Source organism: Peromyscus eremicus, chromosome 7 (assembly GCF_949786415.1).
Source record: "Peromyscus eremicus chromosome 7, PerEre_H2_v1, whole genome shotgun sequence".
In the NCBI taxonomy this organism is placed as follows: Eukaryota; Metazoa; Chordata; class Mammalia; order Rodentia; family Cricetidae; genus Peromyscus; species Peromyscus eremicus.
In genome coordinates, this window is record NC_081422.1 from 39,229,088 (window position 1) to 39,257,016 (window position 27,929).

Here is a 27,929-nt window from a genome sequence, read left to right on the forward strand (position 1 = left end):
ATGGCTCAGTGGTGAAGAGCACTTGCTACTCTTGCAGAGGACTGGGGTTTGGGTTTGATTCCTTGCATCCACATGGTGATCCACAACCATCCATAACCCAGTTCCAGGGGATCCAATGCCCTCTTCTGGTCTCAGGGCACTGTATGCATGTGGTGTACAGCCCCATGTGCAGGCTAAACATCCACACACAAAATAAATTAAATTTTTAAAAAGCCAAATAAATTCTGTGACGATCTTAGTATCAAAAAAGTTATTAAAACTCACAAAGGCCCAATCAACACAAATGTCTCTTTTAGGGGGAAGGGATGCCAGAGCCTCAGTATCACAGCCCAGGTGACCTTAAGGATGCTTTTCCTTCCACTCTCCGCTCCTCCCCTACCAGGTATGGGATTACAAGCATGTGCCAGCAAACCCAGCTTAATCCTTTCCCCCTGGTTTTTGAGACAGGGTCTCTCTGTGTAGCCCTGGCTGTCCTGAACTGGCTCTGTAGACCATGCTGGCCTTGAATTCTAAAGGTGTGCGCCACCACTGGCTGGCTTAATCCAAATTTTTAAATGAGAAGTCCATATTGTTCCACTTTCAATATATGCTTTGGGCAGACTTAGTTATTTTAAATTTTAGTGTTGGGGACTGAATCTGGGGCCTTAGACAAGAAACTCTATCCCTTAGCTACATTCTCCACTCAGAAGTAAGACAATTAAATAGTAGTTTAGGAGAAAAAAACAACAAAATCAAGCAAATAAGATAGGCAGTAGCAAATTATTTCAAAGAAGGAGAAAACTTAAAAAAAATTAGAGAAGGCCAGACCACATTTCATGGACTGCAACACCAGAAGGCCTGGCTTTGGGACTCAGTTCTGCTATTTAAATTTTATTTATTTATTATTTACAGTGTTCTGTCTGCATGTATGTCTGCAGGGCAAAAGAGGACGCCAAATCTCATTATAGATGTTGTGAGCCACCATGTGGTTGCTGGGAATTGAACTCAGGACCTCTGGAAGAGCAGCCAGTGCTCTTAACCTCTGAGCCATCTCTCCAGTCCCAGTTCTGCTATTCTTAGGCTATGTGATCTTAGACAAGTCACTTTCTCTCCATGTCTTTCTTTCCTGGAGCACTGTAAAAAGAGAAGGAAACCACTTATATAAAAATCACTTAGAAAACTAAAAAGCAGCATTCTTATTAATTTTTTTTTGTGTTGTATTGAAGGAACAAATTCTGGGAGGCCTAATGACCTATCCAAGATCACACATACAGGTAACAACAGGGAACCTATGTGTTTAAAGGGGGTTCAGTTGTTACTGGATGTAATCACTTTCATACCATAACAGTTACAACTGAACCTATAAAAAACTGAAGAAGTCAAATAAACCATCTAGAGCCCAAGCTTTCTATTCTACAACTAAAGCACAGAACGGCCACTTTCTGATCCTTCAAGCTTCTGGGCAGTTTGCTCTTCTCTACATCAGCCCCATCAAACAAACTGCTGATCCATGTATCTCACAGTACCTGGATGTGGGCGGTCAAATACAGCCCAGGAGGCTACACCACTAACGCAATGAGTCTCGTTTATCTCCAAGTACAGGGAGAAGGAACGAACGGTGCAAGCAACTATACACCAAGTATCAGGTGACACATTTACAAGTTTTAAAGGAAACGAGAAAATACCATCTTGTTCATGATCAGCAACTCACGTCACCATCTGTACTACAGACGTTCACAAAACCTAACTATACAACACCCGTTCTAAAGTCCTGTAAAACAGTCAGCATGCTCCTGAGCTGTCAGTCAAGCAACTGTCAATACTTAGAATTTTCAGAGTATTTTCTAAGATGATAGGAAACATTTGTTCTCCTTCTGATCTCAGGATAAGATTAGAATGAGACAGGCAGAGAGTGTGCAGTCAAAAAGGACCGCACTATCAGGCGTGCTGGCACATGCTTTAATCCCAGCACATGGGAGGCTGAGGCAGGGGTTGAGACCCTCTGTGGATTGAGGCCAGCCTGGTCTACACAGTGAGCCAGACTAGCCAGTGCTACATAGTGAGGCCCCTTTCCTCTAAAGGCTGCATTTCAACCCAAGAACTTTTTGTGCATTTGAGATAGACTGATTTCTAGACTATGCTTTAAAATGAAAGCCCACTCTTCAAAGATCCAAACAACGTGGCTAAAACAAAAGCTGTCATTGTTATGTCACAGAGCTCTAGTCTTCCGACTCTGAACTTCCAATTCTATGCTAAGATTCCTAAATAAACACATTAAGCAAAACAAAACAATCCTTACCCCACCCTCAACCCCTCAAAAAACCCCAAGGGAGGCACTTCACTACCATCCCAATTGGCTTCTCATCCTGGCTCCATTGCTCACTTTATTCAGGTACCACCTCAGGGCAATGTAAAGAGATGTCAGTCCTAGCTTCCAATAGGTCCAGACTTGCTGACAGACCAAAAGATCAAGGCATTGTGCGTGCAAACACACACACACACACACACACACACACACACACACACACACACAAGTGCGCGCCCAGCTAAAGAGAGCGTGCAGGAGACTTTATGTTACACATAGCCAAGGAGTCCTAGGCCACTTAGTACATAACTTTTCTTTTTCTACTTCTTTTCTTCCTTTATGCTTTGTTTTGAGACAGGGTCTCACTCACCATGTAGCCCTGGCTAGCCTGCAACTCACTATATAGACCAGGCTGGTCTCAAACTCAGGGAAACCTGGTGCTAAGGGTGTGCACCACCATGCCTGGCCCAATACACACATTTTTCCCTTCCTTCATCACGGCCTTCTCTGAGGAGCACAGCATTCCTAGGCACAGTATAGGCATGAGCTCTTGTGGTCAATGATGTTCTTGGAGACTGGACTGCACTAAGATTTCAACATTTTTCTTAACACCAAGACAGAAAAGCACCCTAGCCAAGTTGAACTCTATAAATACTGTTAAATCATATTTAGTGTCCGGTGATTTATGGTAAATTAAGCTATCCAATGTCACCCCCTAAGTGAACTATAATTATAAAAATAATTAATGTAGAATTTACTGCTCCTTGCCATAATTCTAAGGCAGTTAGCTGGGAACTTCTACGCACACTTTTACTACTAAACTCCCTGACTCATAAATATCTTAGCATTCAAGATTTTTATTTGCTGGGCATGGTGGTAAACATCTTTAATCCCAGAACCCAAGATGGAGAGATAAGTGGATCTCTCTGAGTTTGAGGCCAGTCTGATCTACATAGGGAGTTCCAGGCCAGCCAGGGCTACACAGTGAGTCCCTGTCTTTAAAAAGAAAGAAAAGAATGGAGGGGATGGGAGGGTAGGGTAGGGTAGAGAAAGGAAGGGGAGGGGAGGGGAGGGGAGGGGAGAAAAGGGGAGGGAGAGAATCTACATAGTGAGACTCCATTTCAAAAAAAACTAAGGAATAAGAATAATCTTCCCAGCTGTCCTGGTGGCGCACACCTTTAATCCTAGCACTTGGGAGGCAGAGGCAAGTGGATCTCTGAGTTTGAGGCCAGCCTGGTCTACAGCGTGAGTTGCAGGAGAGCCAGGGCTACACAGAGAAACCTTGTCTCGGGGGAAAAAATAGTCTTCCCACAAGAGAACCTGAGCCCAAAATAATATTACAGATAATAACGTTACATGTAAAACTTAGTAGAGGCATTTTAGAAAAATACATAAAAACCTGTGTTTCTAGGAAAGACTAAGAAAACTTTTTAAACAAAGCAATATTTCATTTCCTGGTTCTTTTACAACCATTCACACACATGTCCCAGCCAGAGTGTGTTCTGGATGAAAAGTTGGAAAATACACAATTCCTGCTTCCAATAAGTACCTAAGCCAAAGACAGGCAGGTGCACAACTTAGCCTTCCTCCCAAAAATCAAAGTTTAGTTAAAATGTTTCTGAGAACAAAATATGACTTAACTCATAATCCAGAATAAAAAACATGCTTACATCTGGACTAGCTCACTCTCCCTTACATCAGTAGTTGGTGGGTAAGAAACACTCAGTAGATTTCAAAATTCTCCAAGGCATTTTTACCGCCTCACATATAACAAAGCACCTCAACAGGGCTGGAGATCGGAGACTTGACCCTCTTCAGCCATCAGGCACGACACAATTCCTAGTGTGGAACAGCCTTATAAAATTCATTATTCATAGACAATACTCCCTCCCTCCTATAGCCAACTAAAATAGTTAGCTTCTTGTCTTTAAAAAAAACCCACTTATTTATTTTTATTTTACATTTTCCATGGGTGTTGGGTCCCTTGGAACTGGAGTTACAGACACTTGTGTGCCACCATTCGGGTGCTAGGAACTGAACCCAGGTCCTCTGGGAGAGCAGTCAGCGCTCTTAACTGCTGAGCCATCTCTCCAGCCCCTCTGTGTCTTTCTTAATGCTCCCCAATGGAACACAATGAGAGGAAGAAAAATCACCTATTTAGAATCCTTAACCTCTCAAGCTAAAGTGGATTGCCACCAAAGCTACACTAAAAACATCGACCAGGACAGGGAAGGAGCTCAGTGGCTAGAATAACTAACTGCCAAGTGAGCATGACCCCAGCATCACATGAAAGCAGGTGTGATTACACTCCTGTATCCTATCCCAGCACTTAGGAACTGGGGCAGGAGGGTCAAAGTTCAAGGTCATCCGAATCTACTCTACCTAAGATTCTCAGTCTCCAACCAACCAACCAACCAATGAGCCTACCAAACAAAGAACACCTACAGTACTACTCATAATACCTAAATTACAGAATCAACCTAGGTATCATCATCACCACCACCACCACCCCCACCCCATACATCTCTATTAAACAAGCTCCATCAGCCCTGGCCTGAGATGGACAAGGTCTACCATGAACCCCTGTTCCTGCTCTTTCCTGGGCACCTCACTTTAACTAAGTGCTATGCAACTCACACACGCCCTTTAGCAACCTTAGCTCAGCATTCTGTCTCTAAAATGTCTAAAAATTCAAATTCCTCCAATTACAAAATTAACTTCACTGCATCAACAAGAAAAACATCAATGAACATATTATTCAAAATCATTTCTTGGAGCTGGAAAAAAGGACTGAAGGTTGAAAGCATGAAATGCTTTACCCAAGGACCTGAGTTCAATTCCCATGACCCACATCAAGGCAGTTCACAACTGCCTGTGACTCCAGCCTCAGGGCCATCAATGTCACTAGCCTCTGTGGGGACCCTCACTGAAAAGCACATCCCTGCCCCACTTGCTCATAATTGAAAAATAAAAACTTGTAGTGGTGCATGCCTTTAATCCCAGCACTTGGGAGGCAGAGGCAGGCGGAGTTCAAGGCCAGCCTGGTCTACAGAGCGAGTTTCAGGACAGGCTCCAAAGCTACACAGAGAAACCCTGTCTCGAAAAAAACAAAATAAATAAATAAATAAATAATCTTTTAAAACTACACGTAGGTAAAGGGATGAGCAGCGATAACATGCATCTCTAAGCAGGGTATTGTGTGGTGGTTACAGGTTAAAACCCCCAGAACTTGGGAGGCTGAAACAGATCCCTAATTTGAAGTTAGCCTCCACAGCTATGCGGTGGGACCCTGTAGAGAGAGGGAGGAGGGGAACAGCCAAGTGCAGGAACAGAATGTGGCACACAGGAGACCCTGCTAGAGGACCTCTGTGGGAACGCTGCGCAAAGGCAGCTAGTGAATAACACACACAAGCACAGAGGCACAGCCAGTCAAAAGATACTGGAGGTGGGGAGGTAGGAGGCAGATCATGGAAGGTCTCACGGGCCTTCAAGTGCTTAAAACTACCTCCTAGCAGAGGTGGACCTCATCCTAAAGGCTCCATGGGGCAGTGAGTCTCTAGACAGGGTGGCACACACCTGAGATCCCAGCACTCTGTAATCTCAGCATTTTGGCAAGAACTCGGAGTTTAAGGCCAGCCTGAGCTACCCAGGGAGACCTCGTCTCAACAAACAAACCAAATCAGTGACTGAATGGAAAAGTAGATTGTTTTTCCTTCCTGTGTATGTAACTTTATATTAAAACACTGAAGAAAGAATCCTTATCAACATCTCAGTTTTTAAACAAACCAACAGAAGGACTCTTTCTATCATTTAAACTACTTTGTTCCACCTAAGCCTCTGAGTGACATTTGGGCTGCACTGCATGCGCCTATAAAACACACACATTCTTCCACTAGGTAAACAGCACAGAAATCCTTTCTGGACATCATACACTTTTAGAGACGGTGGTAGTTTGACTAAGAATGGTCCCCACAGGGTCACATACTTGACTGCTTAGTCATCAGGGAATGATTTGAGAAGGATTAGGAGGTGTGGCCTTGTTGGAGAGAAGTGTGTTACCGAGGGGTGGGCTTTAAGGTTTCAAAAGCCCATGCCAGGCCCAGTCTCTCATAGCCTGCAAATCAGGATGTAGCTCTCAGCTACTGCTTCAGCACCATGAGTGCTGACATGCTCCCACCATGCTCCCCGTCATGCCGATAATGGACTAACCCGCTGAAGCTGTAAGCAATCCCTAATTGAATGCTTTCTTTTCTAAGAGTTGCCGTGGTCATGGTGTCTCTTCATAGCAACAGAACAGTGACTAAGACAGAGATAAAGTGGTAAATAAGCTGTCCACCTTCTGATACAACTAGACAGAGACCAAGTCAAAGTCCTTCCATCTGGCCATCTTATTTTAATTATTTCTCTTGATTTTTTTATCTCATGTAGCCCATGAGTTCTAGGCTGGCCTGGAACTCAGATCTTCTGCCTTCCCGGTGCTAGGGCTATGGGTGTACACAACCATATATGGCCTCTGACGTTGTTACAGAGTCAGAGAGAGTGACTGCAGTGGAAAAGCGGGTTGAGCAAAAGGACAGATTCTACAAGAAGTTCACAACCACCAGGTTTTTAAAATTTTGGCTCTGGCAAGGCACAATGGCACATGATGGAAGACGCATCCTTGACTAGATATCAAGTTCAAGAACATCCTGGGCTAAAAGAGCATGCAGCTCCGAAGAAAACAAATTATGAAGATAGTAATAAGCCAAAGCTTATTCAGAGTAATGGGAGAAAAGAGAAAACCAGATGCAGGAATTACTAGAAACTGGTTAGGCTGACCAAGAGTATCCCCAGCAGGACAGAGAAGAAAGACAAAATGCCCATACACATAAGACAAAATTAAAAACAAAGGCAAAAACCGGACACTGTTTCTGAAACAGCGCACTGCCACCAGCTCACTAATGTCTGGCAGTAACACTACATAACGAACTACAGTAAGAAAGAGACCGGAAAACAAGGACAGCAGCCAGCAGCCGTAACTCAGCTACGATCAGCATCCGTTCACTTAGCAAGTGGTTACTGAGTACTGCCAGGTACTGTCTGACCCTCAAGACCACAGATGCTCTTCTAGCTTGCTTCTCTTTGCTCTCAGAAAACACTAACCAAAGACAACCCGGGGAAGGAAGAGTTTACTTGCCTTACAGGTTACAGTCCTCCATCAAGAGAAGCTGAGGCAGGAACTGAAGCAGAGACCATGGAGGTGTGCTACTCACTGGCTTCTCAGCTGCTCTTACACAGCCCAGGCACACCTGCTCAGGGGAGCAGTGCCCACAGTGGCCTCGACCCTCCCACATCCTTTAGCAATTGAGAAAATGGCCCACACACCATGCCTACAGGTCAATCTGAGGGAGGCACTTCCTCAGTTGGGGTTTCCTTTTTCCAGGTGACTAGTTTGTGTCAAGTTGACAAAAACTAACTAGTACAGATGGGGAATGTCCTAGTTTGCTTTCTACTGCTGAACAAACTAAATCAAAAGCACCCTGGGGAGGAAAGGGATTATTTGGCTTACGTTACCCTCCCACAGTCTTCGAGGAGGAATTTGGAGCAGGAACTCAAGCAGGAGCAGGGTCAGATCTATGGAGGAAAGCCGCTTACCAGGTTGCTCTCCAGGCTCACATTCAGGTACCTTTCTTGTATCTCCCAGGACCACCTGCCCAGGGATGGTACTACCCACAGTGGAATGGTACCCACACCAATCATCAATCAAGAAAATGTCCCATAGACTTGCCTACAGGCCAGTCTGATGGAGGCATTTTCTCAGCTCAAGTTCCCTCTTCCCAGAGGCCCTCGCTGTGTCAAGTTGATAAAAACTAACTGGCCCAGGGAAGCAGCCTGCCCTGTGAGCATCCAACCTAGTGGACAGGGAGAAGATACACACTGAGCGGGTCATAGACAGGAGAGCTCGATGTGCCAGCTGTGTCAGCTGTGCCAGCTGTGCGGTGAGCCACTGAGAAATCAGGAAAGGCTTCTCGGAGGAGACTCAAAGAGCCACAGACCAAAGGGGGCCCATTTTTGTTTGTTCTTGCAAAGGACCAGCACTGGTTCCCAGCACCCACACGGTGGCTCACAGCCATTCTTAACTCCAGTTCCAGAGGATCCAATGCCCTCTTCGGACCTCTCTGGGCATCAGGCATGCATGTGGCACACAATGTAGGGAAAACACTCATACACATAAAACAAAGAAACCGAATTTTTAAGACTAAAATGTTTTATGCCACTTTTTTTTTTCCTAGACAGGGTTTCTCTGTATAGTCCTGGCTGTCCTAGATCTCACTCTGTAGACCAGGCTGGCCTCAAACTCACAGAAATCTACCTGCCTCTGTCTCCCTGAGTGTTGGGATTAAAGGCGAGCGCCGCCGCCGCCGCCGCCGCCGCCGCCGCCGCCACCACCACCACCACCACCCAGCCTTATGCCACTTTTAAATGGCTTGAAAGCCTAAAAGAGTATTTCACACACCTACCAATTACATGGGGGCTAGATACCTCAGAGGGATACTTGTTGCCAAGCCTGATGACCTGAGTTTGCCCTATGGGACCCACATTCTGGAAGGAGAGAACCAACTCCTGCAAAGTTATCCCCTGACTTCCACATGTGTGCATGTACACAACAGATAAATATAACTAAAAATTATATTAGGGAGACTTTGAATCAAAAAAGAAAAATATATATACATGAAATGAGGCTGGGGAGATGACTCAGTGGATAAAAATGTTCACAAGACAAGCACGAGGACTTGAGTTCAAATCTCCAACACCCACATAAAAGCCAAGTGTGGCTGTGTGCATCTATAACCTCAATGCTAGGTGAAGTAGAGACAGGCAGATTCCAGGAGTTTGCTGTCCAGTCAGTCTAGAGAGAAAGTGAATTCTGAGTTTAGTCAAAGTCCCTGTCCTAAAAAATAATGTCCAGAGCAATGGAGAAAAATACCCAAAGCTGACCTCTGGCCTCCACACATGTACATGCAAGCATACATGTATACACACAAAAAAACACACTACATCATACAAATATGCAAAAGAAAAGGTTATATTAAGTATTTTGAGGTTTGTTTGTTTTTTGAGTCAGGGCCTCAAAGCCTAGGTAATCCTCCTGCCTCAGCTGGCTGTTTTGTTTTGTTGAGACAAGTCTCCCTCTGCAGGCCCAGGCTGACCTGGAACTAAGCAGCCTAGGCTGGTCAAACTCACAACAGTCTTCCTGCTTCAGCCTCCTGAGTGCTGGGATCACAGCGTGACCCGTCAATAAAGAAACCTTTGTTGGTGCCAGAACCTCCCCCGTGGATGCATTGTCTGCAGTTCCTAAACGGTAACAGACAGCAGTTGCCATTGCAGACAAGCGTGCTGAGTGCACCCAAATGAGGAAAATCCAAACACAAAGGCGCAACACGTGCAAAAGTCTAGAGAAGAGCAAACAGAGCATGCATGGCAGCCAGCGTGGTTCTGCAGAATGAATGAGAAGAGGTAAAAGAAAAAAAAAAAATCATGCTGGGCCAGAGGCATCTCACCTCTGGCCATAGTTGAAGAATTTCGGTTTATTCTAGCAGTGGTGGCCAATTTACCATGAATAAACCATGTATCTGATCCTGGAATTCACAGTTGCTGTGTGAAATAAACTCTAGTGAGGACCAGTACATGTGAGGAGATAGATGAGATTACAAGGAGTGGAGGTGTGAGGAGGAGCTGGGAGTTGGGGTATGTTCTGGATGAAGTATAAAGAATTTACTGAACTCAGATTTGGGATAAGAATGAAGAGAAATCAAGCACATCTCTCATGGAGTTTTAGGCCTGAGCAACTAAGTACTTGGTACACTCAACCCAAAACAGACTGGGAATGGCAAAGGTTGGGGGGGCACGGGGAGGTGATCGGAGATAGCTGGTGTGAAATACCTATTGGAGTCCAAATGCCTATTTCCTTGCCTCATAGAGAGAGGGTCATGAAGATTAGGTGAGAAAATATTTGTGAAGGGTCACAATACAGTCTGGCCCACAATAAACACTCAGTAAATGTTAGCCAAGTTACTATTACTATCACCCAAACAGAAATGTCAAATATGCAGTTGGTTATAAAGTCTGGAATTACACAAAGTAGTCAGTATTAAAAAGACTAAATTTTAGGCAGTAGTTCTCAGCATATAGATGAAAGCCTGGAGAAGACCACCTAGGGCGAGAAGGCAGCAGCAGGTGGACTCCTGGCTGCCTCAGGCAGGCCCAGGGAAGAGAAAGCCAGGCCGAACACTAAAAATGAGGAATTCGTGAGTACAGAGTGACAGGTCCAAGGAAAGACCGAAGGGAGTGCTTAGCTGGTTCAAATGCTGCAAGAGTTTAAGAGGATAAGGCTTATCTATCCAATCTGGTTAAGACAGAGACCTCCCCCGGCCTACACCTACACCTACCTACACACACACACACACACACACACACACACACACACACATACACACACACCTTGATGAGAGCTACCTTAGCTGAGTCTTGGGGATAAAGCCCAACTGCAGGAGTTGAGGGCCTGGGGGATAAGAAAGTGAAGACAGCAATTACAGCACTTTAAAGACCATGGTCTGCTGTAAAAGGTAAAGCTCAGGCAGTAACTGGAGGAGGACATGGACCGAGGGGCTTTAAAAGGAGGACCGTACTCAGACATAGTTTATGCTGTGATGGACTGAGAAACAGACTGTATTCAGACGGGTAGTTTTATACTGTGATGGACTGAGAAACGGACTGTATTCAGACATACTTTATGCTGTGATGGACTGAGAAACGGACTGTATTCAGACAGACAGTTTATGCTGTGATGGACTGAGAAACGGACTGTATTCAGACAGACAGTTTATACTGTGATAGGTTGAGAAACTGCCTATGCAAAAGAGGGGTTGCTGGCAGGAACAACAATGAGTAGCCAAAGAGCTGAAACCCAGGGCTCCAGGAGAGAGGACGGCCTTACAGAGGAAGGGGCACTTTTCTGATTAGAGAAGTTCCCTTAAACTGAAAAGGAAACACCAACAAATACTTTGAGAATAGTTTTTAAATTTCTCTCTCTTTTTTTTTTATGCCCAGTATAACACAACCAACTGTCAAATCAACACATAAACTGTTGTAATCCCAGGAACTTGGGAGGCTGCAGGAGGAGGACAGGGAAGCCTGGGCAATTTATCAAGATTCTGTCTCAAAGCAGAGTGGAGAGTACACGCTGCTAACCGCAGTGGTGGAATCAGGATGACCAAGAAGAGTTCACAGTCTCCCGGAGTGGTGCACACCTTCAGTCCCAGCACTCCGGAGGCAGAGGCAGGCAGATTTCTGAGTTCGAGGCCAGCCTGCTCTACATAGAGAGTTCCAAGCCAGTCAGAGCTACATGAGACCCTGTCTTCAATTTAAAAAAATAAAATCTTCAAAATAAAAATGAAATAATAATAGTTCAATGGTAAAGTGTTTGTCCAACATATACAAAGTCCTAGGATCCCCAAGTTCCCAAGAAATCAGCAAGTGACCAAGAGCTGGGGTTTTAGCATTTGGCAAGCTCTGCCCCCAACCCTCAGCTTAATATCTAATTTCTTTTTTTAAAGTGCAGCTTAAAATATAACATGAATGTAAGTACTAAAATAATTATAGCACTTTGCAAGATACTTTGGAAATTGATAATTTGAAGGTTGAAGCTCTTAAAACTAATGTTAACAGGAATCGTCTTTGGGAATAATTCAGGTACTAGTCTTCATAGTCAGAGTCTTGCTAAGGAAAAAAAAAAAAAAGAAATGTATACAGTTATTGATCTGACACCAGTGTCTTGTGAACTGGTCGGCAAGGTGGAGTGCCAATTCTCTCTGACTGCTGGTGCATCGAAGGGACAGCTGACTGTCTGACCGCACCACAGGGAGGAAGGGACTTAAACTCTTTTACATATGACTGCTAGTGAAAAAAATGCTAATGAGGAAAGGTCACCCAGGATTAAAAGGTGCAAAGACTGTAACATACTGTTCTCCAGTAGCAATAGGAGGTCACCATATTCAACATACAAAAATGAACTCCAGTTTTCAAGCTTTTAATTCAGTTCTACCTAGCAACTGCCACCTCAGAACCACAGATCTATACCCTTCACAACAAGAGGAGACAGTGCCCCTCAAAGCCACTCCATGTCAACAAGAGCAAGAAGGCAAAGATGCTCGGGAGAGCTAAGCAAATGAGCCAGGTGAATTCTACCCATCCTGCTTCGGAAAGAGAGGAAGTCATGAAATAGCTCATCTGTCTTTAAAAACAAAACAGTGGGATGCAAGCACCAGCTCAGACAGTAGGCTATTCAGATTCTTGGCAATGGCCCAATTACTTTACAGAATCATTAAAAACAAGGCATGGTGGCACGGGCCTGTAATTCCAGCACTTCAGAGGTAGAGGCAAGAGGCAAGAGTTCAAGGCCACCCTCAGCTACACAGCAAGTTCAAGGCTCCATGAGACCCTGTCTCAACAAAACAAGAAGGAAATCAAGTATACCTCTAGCCTCCACAGTTTCCAAGTCTGAACTGGCCTATCTGTTTGCCAAAGCAAAAGAAATCAGCCTGCCTAACTGGCCCATTGTAGAAAATTAAGTTAAGGATCAGAACCACAGGACTTAGTCTCTTCTAACAGGGAGGCACCACAAACAACCAGCTCTCCAGGCTAGAATGTTAAACAAAAACTAACTTCAGAATGTCAGCCGACGGCTCTTTTCATTGTAAGAGAATATGGTCCCTCACACACCACCTTGAAGCAGTGAACTTCATTTTGAGCTATATCCTAATTGAAGCTGAGTTATTTTCTCTCTCCTCCCTCCCTCCTTCCCTTCCTCTTTTCCCTCTGAGATAAAGGTCTTGGGATGCAGACCTGACTGGCCTATCACTCATACACTAACCATTCTCTTGACTCGCCCTCCTGAGTGCTGGGACTGCAGACATAAGCTACCATGCCTGGCTCTCAACTACATGTTTTCACTATAAAATTTCAGTTCTCTCCTGGTTTGTTCTTCTCATTAATATGCAAAGTCAAGTTTCGTCTTTCCTTTTAGGACCATGGGCTACTGAATGACCAACAGCAACGTGGGTATCACTGAGAAAGCCACAACTTCCTTCCCTCTAAAGTAAACAGGGCCATCTCTCTACAGAGGAGCAACATGAAGAATAACAACATGAACATCCCGTTTAGGAAAGCAACAGGGCTACCAGGTTCTCCATCAGACTCATTGCTTTTTTAGGACTTAATGTTCAAATATTAGGGTTGGGGAAACTCATGTTCTCTTGACAACTACATCATATTTGGAAGTTTGCTATCAAGTTCTGAGAAGCCTACAATGAGTGGCATTAACTACATTTTTTAAAAAGTCCCTTGTATTTTTAAAACTTACTCTGATAGTAGAGGCCCTCAAGAAAAAAAAAAAAAAAAGACCAATGTGGTAGTACACACCTTTGATCCCAGTACTTGGGAGGCAAAGACATGTAGATCTCTGTGAGTTCAAGGCCAGCCCGGTCTACATAATGAGACCCTGTCTTAAAACAAAAACAAGACCAGAGAAAGCTTACGGGGGTTAAGTGCTTCTCCTCTCCTCTGTGCATGTGACCAGTATGGTCGGTGACTGAAGTCTACAAGCAAAGTCTAAGTCCGCTCTTCCCCCAGTGCTCCAGTTTCTGCACACAGCAGCTGTCCGACCAGGGAGTCCCGGCCCTCCCATCTGACTCCACTGCAGTACTCCTGCAGGGAACCAGTGTCTATACATTGTAGTCATTCCACGAGAGTAACTCGTTAAAAGTGGACGTGACTTGAGGAAACTCAGAGAATAAACTCAGTAGTTCATTCTTTTATCACTTGTAAGAAGGCATTCATACACAATTCAAAAATTCTAACTGTTCAACAACCCCAATGGAGGTCCTGGCGGTGGGAAAGCTGGCTGGTGTTAACATGAACTCAGCCCAGAGTTTTAGTAATCTAGATGAATAATCCCAATTCACAGTTCTCGGTCTGACTGTACAGGAAATGCTTTCTGCAACCCAACACATCTAAAAAGGTTTCATTCTGAGTGATGCAAACCCTCCACAGAGACTCACAAGCCAAGGGTCAGAGGTTTATATAAGACTCATTCACATGAAGCGATTTGATGTCAGACTGGAAGCAACTTGCAAGCATCTGTTAAGACCTTCCATCAGCAGTGGAACCCTAGGAAAGGGTGTTCTGGAGCCTTCCTCTTCCACGCACAACTGGAAACGGGCATGAAACCTCTAGGCAATTTCTTACTTCCTGTCTGAGGATCACATCTTGTTATTCCTGGCTCTTTTTGATGTCTACAATTTGTCTTGTAGCTTCATTTTAAAAAGTTTTTATCCTCCTATAAAACCACTACAAAAACCATATTTCATTTCTCTAGAAGACATCTCTCTGGAATCTTACTACAAAAATTAATTATTGTCATAAATTGACAATTCAAATCAAATACTTCTTGAGGAGCCAGTGAGGCACTAGGACACCTTGAGGAATAAATAGTAAAAGATATAAACCATGATCCATGTCCTCAAGGAGCTGAGTAAGGCTGTATTTATTGATTCACAGGAAGATGGAGTGAAAGGTCACTTTATACATATGTAGACAGACTGGATTTTTCAAATCTCTCTCCACAGTGCATTATTTTGGTAACCTTTTCCCATCACTATGACAACCATCACTAGCAACAAGTTCTTTTTTTCAACTGCCCCCATTCAGTTTAAACCTATTTTCTCGTATTCCAGTATCAATGGAGCTAGAGAACAAAGCGTTACCATTCCTAATAATGAATCCATTCATGGTTTCTGAACAATTATAGTTATCTCTTAACCTTTCATTCTCTCAACCTTACTGACTTCCAATCATATTATCATCTTTTGAGTCTCCTCACAACCATCTCCAAGGTCTCCTCATCCTTTTTAAGCTGAGGAACCTAGAAATGGAAACAACATTCAAATAAAGGGCTGATCAGCGCTAAATGTTATCTATATAAATGACAATGCCATCTAATCAGAATACCCCAACATCACTTCCAAACCCATACCTGGGAGTACCTTTAAACTAAGTCCTGTATAGGAGGCAGAGGCAACCTGCCTCTGAGTTTGAGGTCAACCTGGTCTACATAGGGAGTTCCAGACCAGCCAGGGCTATACAGCAAGACCTTGTCTCAAAAAGTAATTAATAATTATCAATTAAAAGGCCAGTGATGGGCTATGCATGCTGGTACACAGGCCAGGGGATGATGCCACTCTCTGCTTTACCCCGCCTTGAGGTCTCACTGCACCCAGAGCTGAACATTTTTTGACAAGGCTGGCTGGCCAGTGAGCTCCAAGGATCTACCTGTCTTAGAATTGGAGTTCCAGACACATGCACCATGCCTGGCTTTTAGTACTGGAGTTCCAGACACATGCACCATGCCTGGCTTTTATGGGTGCTGAGCATCCAAACTCAGGTCTTCATGCTTGTTCAGCAAGCACTCTAACCAACAGAGCCCTCTCCCCAGGCTGCTTACTATTTTCTTTAAAAACAAGTCAAAACTGCGGAGCTGTGCACAAGTTCTCCTAATTTACTACAATAAATCCTTGCAGTACTCCTAAGAGTTCAGTAGTCACGGATCCACTTTACACTTAGGAATCCAGTCTTCAAGGGAGCCATAAACTATCGGGGCGAAGACAGATGAATTTACAGGTATCCACAATGAAAGGAGTAAGGAAGCTCTTGGAGGGTTGGGAACAAATTTTTTAAAAAGGAGAAACAGAATTTCAACTCACAGCAGTATCTGTGAATGTTTCATGGGAGAGTAGCGATACGAAGACCAGAGTCGAGCAGAGTTGAATAACCCAGGGGCAGGTGAACTGAAGGCTCACGCAAAGAGGCTCTGCAAAGGCACCGAGGCAGAGCAGAAAGCCCAGGGAGAACACATCAATGGTGCCCCGTCCACTGTAGATGGAGCAGAGAAGTGAGAAAGTGTACTTAGCAGGTAGAGTTCAAACGCAGACACGCAGGCCGGGTGAGCTACGAAGGGCTGAGAATGAAAATCATCTATTTGTGAGAAGCCAAAGGGAAACAGTAACAGAATCGCTCTCTATTTAAGGAAAGCACTGGGCACACTGTGTGCGGTGAAGAGGGAGGTGGCCAGTTAGGAGCGCACCATAATGGTCCTCAGTGATAGACATAAGAGAGACTGACTGAAGAGACGCCGCAATAGTGTATTGGACACAGCTCAGAAACCAGGGGCTGGGGTGGAAAGAGAAGGACTGTAACACAACACAAACACCAAGAGTGAACACGTCAGGGTTGGAATCTCAGCTCTGCCACCTCCTAGCCACAGGACTCAAGGAAAACTACTGCCTGGACCGGTAAAAGATGGCATGTAGTGTTTTAGTAGGCATTTCCTTTTTTTTAAAGTTTGGTTATATTTATTTTGTATGTGTATATGATCTGTGTGCATAAGCACAGGGGTGTGTGTGTGTGTGTGTGTGTGTGTGTGTGTGTGTATCACAGTGTATGTGTGGAGGTCAGGAGACAACTTGCAGAAGTTGGTTCTCTCCTTCCACCATGTAGGTTGTAGGGGTCAAACTCAGGTCATCAAAGTCTGCGTTAAGCACCTTTTATTCACTGAGCCACCTCACTAACCCCAAACATGTCCTCATTGAAGAGAGGTACTGCAGGGCTGGAATGATTAAAGATTGCTCAGTGGTTAAGAGCACTTGTTGCTCTTCTTGCAGAGGATCTGAGTTCTTTCTTGTCCAGCACATGGTGGCTCACAACCACCTCTAACTCCAGGTCTAGGGCACCCAACACCCTCTTACGGCAGGTACTGCATGCACACGGTGCACATACATACATACATACATACATACATACGTACGTACATACATACAGTCAGGCCAAACATTCATATAGATAAAAATATTTTTTAGATTTATTTTATGTATGTTTGGCCTGACTGTATGTGTGTACATATATATGTGTGTATATACACCATGTGCATGTCTGGTGCCGGAGGAAGTCAGAAGAGGGCTTCAGATCCCCTAGAACTGGAGCCATGAATGGTTGTGAAGCACCATGTGCGTGCTGGGAATCTAACCCATGTCTTCTGCAACAGCAATAAGTATTCTTAACTGATGAGCCGTCTCTCCAGGCCCCCAAATAAAAATATTTTTAAAAAGAAAGAGAGGTACTTACAGAACTGTATGTTTCCTTTTTTTTTTTTTTTTCTTAATGGGGCAGAAACATTTAAATTTTTTTTCTTTTTTTTTTTAAACTTTATGTATATGACGTTTTTCCTACATGTATGTCTGTGTACCATGTCAGTGCATGGTGCCCACAGAAGCCGGGAAAAGGCACTGGATCCTCTAGAACTGGAATTACAGATGACTGAATTGCCATCTGGTGCTGGGAATCAAACACAGGCTTCTATTCAAGCAGACAGTACTCTTCCCCACAGAATCGTATCTCTAGGTCGGTATTTTTCTTTCTTAAGCTTACTATTCTTTCTACTAATTATTTTCAAACTTTAATTCATTTTTCACTACTTGAAGTCATTGTTATTTCTCAATAACAATAACAAGGTTCCATCCCCAGAAGTTGTAACTTACCACTCAACATCTCTTCTATAATTAAATTGTTGACTGCACTGCACTGATTTCTCAAAACAGTGGTTCTCCACCTTCCTAATGCTGTGATCCTTTAGTACAGTTCCTCATGCTGTGGGGACCCCCAGCCATACGTGCGTGCTGGGAATCTAACCCATGTCTTCTGCAACAGCAATAAGTATTCTTAACTGATGAGCCGTCTCTCCAGGCCCCCAAATAAAAATATTTTAGTACAGTTCCTCATGCTGTGGGGACCCCCAGCCATACAATTATTTTCATTACCACTTCATAGCTATAATTTTGCTACTGTTATGAATTGTAATGTAAATGTCCTGTGTTTTCTGGTGGTCTTAGGTGACCTCTGTGAAAGGGTCGTTCGACACCCCTAAGGGGGTTGTGATTCCACAAGCTGACAAAGGCTGCTGCAGATCAACATCGATTCTGTCCAAATTGAAACTTGAGGGCAAACATCACAGTAACCAATTACAAACCAATGGATCTGAACCTGGGAGGCAACAAAAAAAAACAAAACACCAGCAACAAAAAAACCCCTGAGTTTTTGGTTAAAAGATCACCAAGTGATTCCATTAATAGATTAAGAATATTATTAGTCATAAAGACCAAGGGAGCAACCCCTGTGCAGCTGCCTGGGCTGTCATCCCGTAAGTCAGGAGCCACCTTCCTCCCCACTCCTTCTCCCTCTCTGGGTCTTCTCTCCGATTATGTTTTCCTTGGCTACCAATGATACCTTCTGTTACCAAGATGGATAGTTGTCCTTCAGTTCACGCCCACTCAGCTGACAGGTAACTTGAAACCCAGAGCAAAAATCAGTAACATTCTGAAGTCAGGACACACAGAGCATTTGTCGCGTCGGGGCTGGGGTCAACCACAGCACTCAAATAGGTTTGTGCGCGTGCACGCGCGCGCACACGCACGCACGCACGCACGCACACACATGCATACCTCAAAGTAATAAACCAATCCAGGTATGATGAAAAGGTTATAGTTCTTGTGTCCTTTCAATTTCTCATTCTAATAATAACTAGGGCTCCTATGTGCTAAGCAAAGTGGTAAGTGCTTTGCATGCATGGTCTCAATTAAGCCTCACAATACTCTTATGAAGCATGATTACCCCCAATATGCAAATGAAGAAACTAAGTCATGAAGGAGTTAAACTCTGCAAGGTCACTCAGCTAATACATGGCTAAATTAAGATTTGAACCCAGGCAGTCTAAATCCAGAGCCAAGTCTTGGCAGCTCCTAATCACTGTGCTATATTATCTCCCACTATTCCAGATTAGACTATGAGATTCCCGGTCCCCTTTGTAAAGGCATTTATATATGCACAAATAAAAACTCCCAGTCAGAGAGATTACAAGAGGATTTCCTCATTAGCCAAGCTTAAAGAGATGTTATCCACAAGATTTTACTGCTTATAATTAAGGCAATAATCTAGGGACAGTATTGTGTTTGATCTAAAAATTAGTCTGTTTTGATGAACGGACAAAAGCTAAACTTCAGGCACCTATCAATATTCATTGCTCTAGGAGTGAGATATTTATTATGAATGTATGATCAACTTTTCTCTAGTTTTTAGAACCAAGTTCAAAAGTGAGCCCAATGAAAACATTTCCTCCAAAACCACTCCTCACAACTCAAGCTACTCTCCTATCTCCAGCCGGAGAGCCACATTTACTCTGCTGCAGTAAAACGAGAATCAGACAATGCTATTTCAGCAGCGCACGGGCAATGGTCAGCGCTCTCAGGCGGGGAGATGTCAGAAAGGCTCACAGTGCTGAAAGTCACCAACGCATCTACACACTGCAACACAACACAGAACCAGAAATGCACGGAAACGGGTAAAATATACAGAAGACACTCCAACACCGAAATAAGCACCAGTGAAATAGACCCCACCCACCGGACCTCATACAGACTGAGAGGCAATACATCGGGGAAATCCCTCCAGGCTATTCGTCAAACAGAAAAAACAACTACTCATTTCAAGGAAGGGGAATTTTCGTGCACTGTGCAGAAAACTGCCAACTAACTCTTACACTGATACCTTTGTTAAACAAAAACCTATTAGGGTGGTATATTCTGAATCTAAGAAGTTAAACCAACCTGGCCTCCAGGAAGCTTTGTATTAACCCCACAAGGGAACCTGTCTACAACTGCAAGTCAGGTCTTTAAACGCAAATCTTAGGTAACGGCTTCAGCCTCATGGTTGGCTTCCCATGAGGTGTGTAACCTGACAAGGTAAAAAACTCACTGAAATATTTAACAGTGGTGGTGGTATGGATTTCTTTGGATAGGTCAAGCAAAGCAACCCATCCCTTTAAAAACATAAAGGACCATTTTATGGGAAGTCATTCTCTCATTCTAGTGTCTGAGCATTTCCTCAGGGCTTTCTCAGAGACCTTATTGAAGGAGAAAAGGAAAGGCTAACAAAGGGGGCCCTCTTCTCTCCCTATTCCCAGCATTAATCTACCTCAGCCACAGGGCCAGTAGCATCCACACCATCATAAATGCCAGCAATTAGAGAATTAGGCCATAAAACCACCCACTCAGGTACAAGAGCACAGGCCTGCAGCTTATTTAATGCATGCCATAAAAGATCCTGTACTTCCTTCATTCAGGCCTCCACCAAGACATGAGAATAACAACAACAGAATAGCCCTTTGTCTGCCTATCGGAGTGATGGGATCAATGAAAGCATCTGGGCCCAGGTGAAGGATTTAAGATCCTTCTTCATCAAGACTCCCCACTTCCTCCAGCATGCCACACTGCAGACCGATGGAAGGGTGGGCTACATTCTGAGCACCAGTATAGTGGAAACCGAAGCTGAGCTACCTTTTACAGAAATTCTTTTAGCTTATTCTGAAACTATTTCCAGAAGCTCAGTGCAGCCAGTTCCTGACCTCAAGAAACACTGACACCTACAATTAGTAAGACAATTTTAAAAAAAGTTAATTCAGGGGCCCATGGGATGGCTCAGCAGGTAAAGGCATTGGCTGGCAAACCTGACAACCTCAATTTGATCCCTAGGTCCCATGTGGTAGAAGGAGAGAAGCAACTTATACAAGTGGTCTGATGCCTTCCATACATGTGTGTTCACACAGGCTCTTGTACACACACACACACAGACTCACACACTCACACACAATAGATGTCATTTAAAAAAAGCTAATTCCAATCCCAATCTCAAAGCTACTTCATTCATGCTGTTCCAAAATCTGGTACAATTTGGGGTCAAACAATAATTTCATTTTATCACGTATCCTCACAACCTAGCAGCCCACAAAAATCACAGGCCTGTGATTTAATCCACGATAAAACTTAATTCCTCAAATTTCATGAGCCAATCTTGGTAAGCCCGGAGCAAGTGCCTTCTAAGAGTGACCGTTAGCGGCTGTCTCCTACCTGTGCCTAGAGGGTTTAGGAGCTGGCTGAAATGGAGGTGCATCATGCAGACTCATTAGTAATTTCACCTATCTTAATCCCAGAAAATGGCATGCAAACAAAGTAAGGGTCCATCGCAGAGATCCCCAAGGAGGCTCCTACCAGTGCAGTGACAGACACAAAGCTCCCCCTTCCTCAAAACCCAGGCCACCAGGCTCTCCACCTTGGCAGAAGAATGGAGACAAGATATTCACAAAAGGCCCGATTGAAGGCCTTCAGCTAAGTGCTAGAAGGGAGCTGAAGTTCTGTGCCAACACTAGAGGAATGTGGGCAGGCACAAAGAGATCTTAATTAGGAGACCTGCAATTAAAACACAGTGAGTCTCCGAGAGAGGCGCTGCAGTCTGCTACGCCTCCGAGCAGGCCAAAGTACGGCTGCCACCCCCTCCAGCCACCGAGTAAGGGCGGCAACTGGCGGGCACAGGCTGCACAGCTGTTCTCTGCCTGGAAGGACAGCTCCAAGGTGAGCAGAGATGAGAAATGAAACCCAAATGGGAGCATTTTCTCTTCACGTCAAATCAGAAGGGATCTCACTATTCTGTGAATCATTTCCTTCAGGAGCATGTGCCTTGAGATGCTTAACTGGGAGGGAAATGTGGGGACATGGGATGTGCTTCCCAGAAGAGGGAAAAGGTCCTGAAGACTGCATTCCTAATATTCAGCACTTCATTTCAGGACTTACTAACAGCTGCTTCACTCAGAGAAGGTACTGTTGCTCTGGATTTATCTTCTTGTTTAAAGCTCATACACCTAGAGAAATACATCACCCAGACTGAAAACAGCTTCCTTTTCGGTAAGGAAATTACAAGAATGAAAACAAATCTAGCCAAACAAGAGCATAATGCCGAGGTTCTACAGATCCTCAGAACTTTATTTCAAACTTGGCCTTCAAGTCAGGCATAGTGGTATGTGTCCACAGTCCCAGCAACTTTAGGAGGCTGAGGCAGAATTGCTTGAGCCTAGAAGTTCAAGGTCAGCATAAGTAACACAGCTAGATCCCAAAGCATCTCCATTTTTGTTGATAACATCAGCAAAACCCTTATGTTTTCCACACAATGAAAACTTTCCCACCAAGTTGAAATGTCTCCTAATAATAATGATGGTTAAGTGGGCAAATGTACAATCTGATATTGAAAGGCATCAAAGAGTTTCACTAAATAAATGAATAAACAAACTCAGAATAAGAAATTCTCGTCTAGGTGTGGTAGTGCGTGTCTGTAATCCCAACACTTTGGAGACACCAAGGTAGGAGTCTTGATAAATCCAAGGCTAGCCTGGTCTTCATAGGGAGTTCCAGTATAACCAGGGCTACATGGCAAGACTGTGTCTCGATGATGATGATGATGATGATGATGATGATGATGATGATGAAGAAGAGCTACATGGCAAGACCTGACTCAATGATGAAGAGAAGGAGGAGGAGGAGGAGGAGGAGGAGGAGGAGGAGGAGGAGGAGGAGGAGGAAGGAAGGAAGGAATAAGAATAATGGAACAGAAAGGTTTATGAGCTATTTAGTACAACTTCATTTATCTATCAGAAATTTAAGGTTAAAAGTGAATTGCCCAATTGGGCACAGTGGCACGTGCCTTTGATCCCAGCACTCAGGAACTACCGGATTGCAGATCTCCACAAATTTAAGGCCAGCCTGGTCTACACAATAAGACCATGTCTCAAAAACAAACAAGCAAAAACTATGAACTGCTCGGTGTGTCCTAAGGGACAGTGACAGGATGAGTGAGACAGAGCTCACATCCACTGACGTCCACTCCACTCTGTTCTCTCAGCTTCATTCACCTTCTGCCAAGGCTTAGCTTGTGCTGTGAAGGCAACCAAAGAGCAACAACTCTTTGGGTACACACACCTGGTTAACATTATTATTATTTTTTTAATTAAAAGGAAAAAAAAAAACCCAGACACTCTCCAGCTGCCTTCCAGCTAGAGAACTACTGTCTTTCCTAAGCCCAACCTGAAAGCCTGCCTCAGGCCACAGGGACTTTACTGAAACTTTAGATGAAAACAAATATGCATCAATGTTGTAATTCAGTTTTAATATCACATATAATTATAAAGTGTGCAGTGTTGAGATCAAGAACACCGCTTTTAACGTGCTGAGAGGTGATAGGAGTGGCATATGAAATCAGTGAAGACTGCTGGATGATAAAATATTTCTGAAATTTATGTCAAATTACTGCAAACTCTAGCCAACAGAAGCTGCTGCTCTGCTGTGCTTATTTAGACAGCAAAGAGCAATCTGAGTATCACCGGAGCCAGTCGCCAACACTATGAAGTGCGTGGGAAAGCAGCACAGGACACGGACCTCTGTGGTGTCCTACAGGAGATGGCAAAGCTTCGGTTCCACCTCCTAACTCACCCAGAACGCCCAAACATCTCCGTATTTTGAAAAATCACCTCATTATAACAGAACGTAATCCCAAGGAACTCCTATGTACTTGTTACCAGAGAGATGTCAATCCAAGGAGAGCAAGGAGCCAATGGCAATGAAGGACGGGTCTCCTGTGAGTAACAACACGATTCCTACAGGGGGAATCTCGAAAGTTCTGTCACCTAGCTTTAGAAGAACTTAGCTTTGATGATGAGCAACTCCAAGTCACTATTCACTTAAAGTAAACCACAATTTAAAGAGCTTAGAATTGTTCTGGGTCACACAACCATTCCAGAGTCCAGGCAAGACCTCCTAAGAAGCATGGGTAAGTTCTAAGAAGCAACTTTTAGGATAATATAAGTATGTCAGCTTGAAGGAAGACCTGGGCAACTCTATCACTGATGTGTAAGACCATGTCACCAAATGCTTGGTTTCTATGCTGAAAGCCAGCAGGCCAGAAGAGGCTGTCACTCTGGCTTACCATGACAACACACTCCATCAGCCTGTGCTACATGGACTCAAACTACCAGACAGAAAGCTTACCAACAGCTCACTCGAGCCCAGTTTAGGAAAAAAAAATAACAACACTGGAATTTAATGCAAGGAGTAAACCACCCTTCACAATAAGAGAGTGACTACCATTCAGGCACAAGTTCTGAAGAGAAACCTCCTCCCCATTACACTTGATCTCATTCATAGTAACTGAAATTCCTCGACAAGTTTTACACAACAAATTACCCGTTAAGGCAAAATAAAGAGCTTGCTCACAACCATAATACTGACAGGTAAGAAACCGTCAGCACCTGATTAAAACGTCACAGGTAGTTTGCCAAAGACCAACAGATAAGATATTCTGATGCCCAGACATTAGGTCCCTGAATCCAGGTGTCTCTCTTTCTAAACAGTCTCTTGAACAGTTATGATTGGAAGCTGCTGACATAAAACGCTGCTTTTAAATGTGTGATCAGAACATTTAGACCTTGGACACACGGTCCTTCCATACAAAATGCATAAGCATGCCGAACAACAAAATGCTGCTGCTTCGGGATCCCCGTAAAGCAGACCAGCTTCTCCTAATAGAGACTTTCTTTTTACACTCAAATATACGTGAGAATAGAAGTCTACATATAACCAGTCAAGTCTCAAGTCTGAAAACATGCAGGTAAATGACATGTCAACGGAAGACTTTTCTTTTCTTTTTTTCTGCTGTACCTTTTAAAAAAGCAAAACTAACTCACATTTAAGCACCAACTCCATGCAAGGAACCTGAACGGTTCAGTCTTTTTGTCATGTATGAGGCCTTTGGTTCTCCAACTACATGGGATCTGTGTTGTTAGCTTAAAAAATACAGAATGGGCCTTTCAAAAATAATAATAATAATCTACAGCAACCAATAAAACACTCTCAAACAACCCTGCTTACTGCAGCAGCCTTCTGAAGGCTGGGAAAAGGAGGTGGGACAGAGCTGAGAGGGCCAGGCAGAGAGGATATGCTGCTGCAGGAGCTAGCTAGCTAACTACAGCAAGGAACACGCCCCCATCATGTCCTCCTTGCTCTGTCAGAAGGCGGGCTGTTGTCTGTCTCTGGAGCCGGCTGCCTTAGAAACAATCTTTAAAAGGAGGCTGAAGACCAACAACTTAAAAAAAAAAAAAAAGAGGCCAGCTCCTTGAAAGGAGGGACAGGGGTTCCTGGGATCTCCTCCCTCCCTGTCTTCCCAAGGCCTTGGCTAAATCTAAAGGGGTGCAGGGCATAACGGGCCACAAGGGGTTTGCCCAGGATATTTTGTGTGCCCCAACGGCAGAGCACGCAGGAAACGACTGGTTGCTATCTTTCCCTTTCTGTTTCAATCAACAGCACTCCAGAGCAGCAAGCCCCTACCCCCCTTCACTGCAGCCCCTGGCAGCTGCTCTTCCTCCCCTAGCATCCCCCATCCCATTCTCCCCCCCTCCCCTGCGATTCAAACTGCCCTTTCTGCATCCAATGGAAAACAAATGCGCAACACCACTGACTGAACCTGAACTCCACTTCCCTTCCCAGGGCAACTTTCCTTTTTGCTGAAAAAGGCTGAATAACGCTAATCAAAGCATCCCCCCGGTTCTCGACCCGTTTACTAATTGGGAAGGAGCAAAGCACTGACCCTTCACCCACCTTGAGTCTCCCAATAGGAATCGCAGACAACCTTACCTCCTCCTGAAGACTAACTTTGCTCCAGAATCCTCTTTTTCCCAACCCAAAGCAACCACCACCGCCACCACACTAACGTAAAACTGTCCCTTATCTACTCTCACCCCAACTCGGCTTTCCTCCACCCCTTCCAAGCCCCAGGACTGGCCTAGGAAAAGGTGGATCAATAATATAATGACGAGATAAAGAGAGAGAGAGAGAGAGAGAGAGAGAGAGAGAGAGAGAGAGAGAGAGAGAGAGAGAGAGAGAAGGGCGGGAGGGAGGGAGCCAGGGCCAGAGGCTGCAAGCTCTCAGGCGCAGTGGGTGGGGTAAGAGAGCAGCTGCTTCCCTTGGGAGGATGCTGCCCAAGTCCCCCCACAAACACGGGGGGCCCCCTTTCTCTAGAGCTGGAGGGAAAGCCTGCTCCTCTCAAGGAGAATGCTGGAAAGTAGCCCTGCTCCAAGCGTAGGGGGTCCCTGGGCCATTTTCCCTCTTAACACACGGATGGTCCTTCATCTGAAGGAGGGAAAGGGGTGGAGTTGGAGGTACATCCCTGACACCAGCAGCCTAGGAACCGCAGCCCTGGAAGATGGGGAAAGGGACGAGTGCAGAGGAGAGCACTGTTATCTTCAGGAGAGAGGAGGACAGCCAGGTAGAGAGGAAAGGTTTCCCGTGGGGTAGGGCGGGACGAGGAGGCCCGGTGTGCAGGAGGTGGGAGTGGGCTGGGAGAAGAGGCGAGAGAAGGGGGAGTGGCTGGCAAGGTGAAGACCTGGCTGGAGATGGAGCGAGGGGTGGTCAGGCTTTTCCGAAAGCAGGGTGCAGGAAGGGACCTGGATTTCCCACGGACCAGGAGAAGAACGTGGCCCTAGATGAAGCCACCACCCGAGAGATGTCCAAGGGGAAGGCTGCCTAGGAGTAACACATCTGCCCAGGAAGGGAGGCGGAGATGTGGCGGGATCAGGTCTCTGGCAGAGGGAGGGAGGAATCTGGCTCGGATGAGGTAATCTGTGAAAGGGAGGAGGGGTTCAGTCCCGGGATGGGAAACCCCCGCAAGGGGGTCTGTGCCAAGGGATTTGGGGAAGGGTCCAGGGGAAGAAAGCGGGGTGGGGGGTAAACGCCCTCAGCCAGAAGGGTCTGAACCCCCGGGTAAGGGCGCCTGGGGGGTCTGCAACCCCTAAGGGGGTCCCAGAATGGGAGGGCCATTTGCTCCGGGTTAGGGACCCCAGGATGTTTCCAGAATTGGGATGCTCCTCAAACCTGGATGGGGGAGGGGAGGGGCTCCGCAGAGGGTCGAGCCCCCGGACCTGGGGGTTCCTCGCCCCCTTACCTCTCCGCTGCCGCCTCCCCCGCCGCTCTCCCCAAACACTGCCCGGAACCGGCGCAGGTTGGTGCCGATGGCGGCCGAGACCTGCAGCGCCGCGTCGAAGCCCGGGCCCACCCGGAGCAGGGCCGGCCCTGAGGAGGCTGAGGACGATGACGAAGACGAAGACGAGGCAGACGACGAAGAGGCTGCTGAGGCGGCGGCGGCCGCTCCCCCTGGAACCCCAGCCCCGCTGCTTCCCGCCGCCGCCGCCACCGCCGGGGGGGAGGGGGGCGCCCCGGGGCCGCCACCGCCGGCCGGGGGCCCGGGGGGAAGCAGCAAGGCCGGGACGCGTTGCCGCGGGGCGCCCCCTAGGCCCCGGCGCCCCCCGCCGCCACCGCCCCCGGTGGTCCCGGGTCGGGCGGGGAAGCGCCACCGACAGCTGTGCGCCATGTTCGCCCCGTAAGTGAAGCAGCGAGAGGGAGAGGCGACAACACAGGGGGGCGGGGAGGCGGAGGGGGGGGGGAGCGGCGGGCCCCGGAACCTGCCTAACCCGCCTGGCGCCGCCTGGCCGCCCGCACCCCGCGGCCCTCTATGCCGAGCGCCGGGCTGCGCTCGCCTGCCCTGCAATCTGCATACTGGCCTCTGGCCTCCGCCTCCGCCGCCCGGCGGCCGCTGCTCTATGCCGAGCCCCGGGCCCGGCTCCTCCCGC

At 45.7% G+C, this 27,929-nt stretch overlaps 1 protein-coding gene across 1 annotated transcript in view; it reads right to left on the reverse strand.

Moving 5' to 3' along the window:
- Positions 1-27,670, reverse strand: part of Kmt2a (lysine methyltransferase 2A) — a 79,522-nt gene extending 51,852 nt beyond the window's left edge. Inside the window, exon 1 of the mRNA XM_059267734.1 lies at positions 27,245-27,670. Coding sequence (XP_059123717.1) covers positions 27,245-27,670 — 426 coding nt within the window. The remainder of the gene's footprint in view (positions 1-27,244) is intronic.
- Between the last annotated feature and the right edge of the window lie 259 nt (positions 27,671-27,929).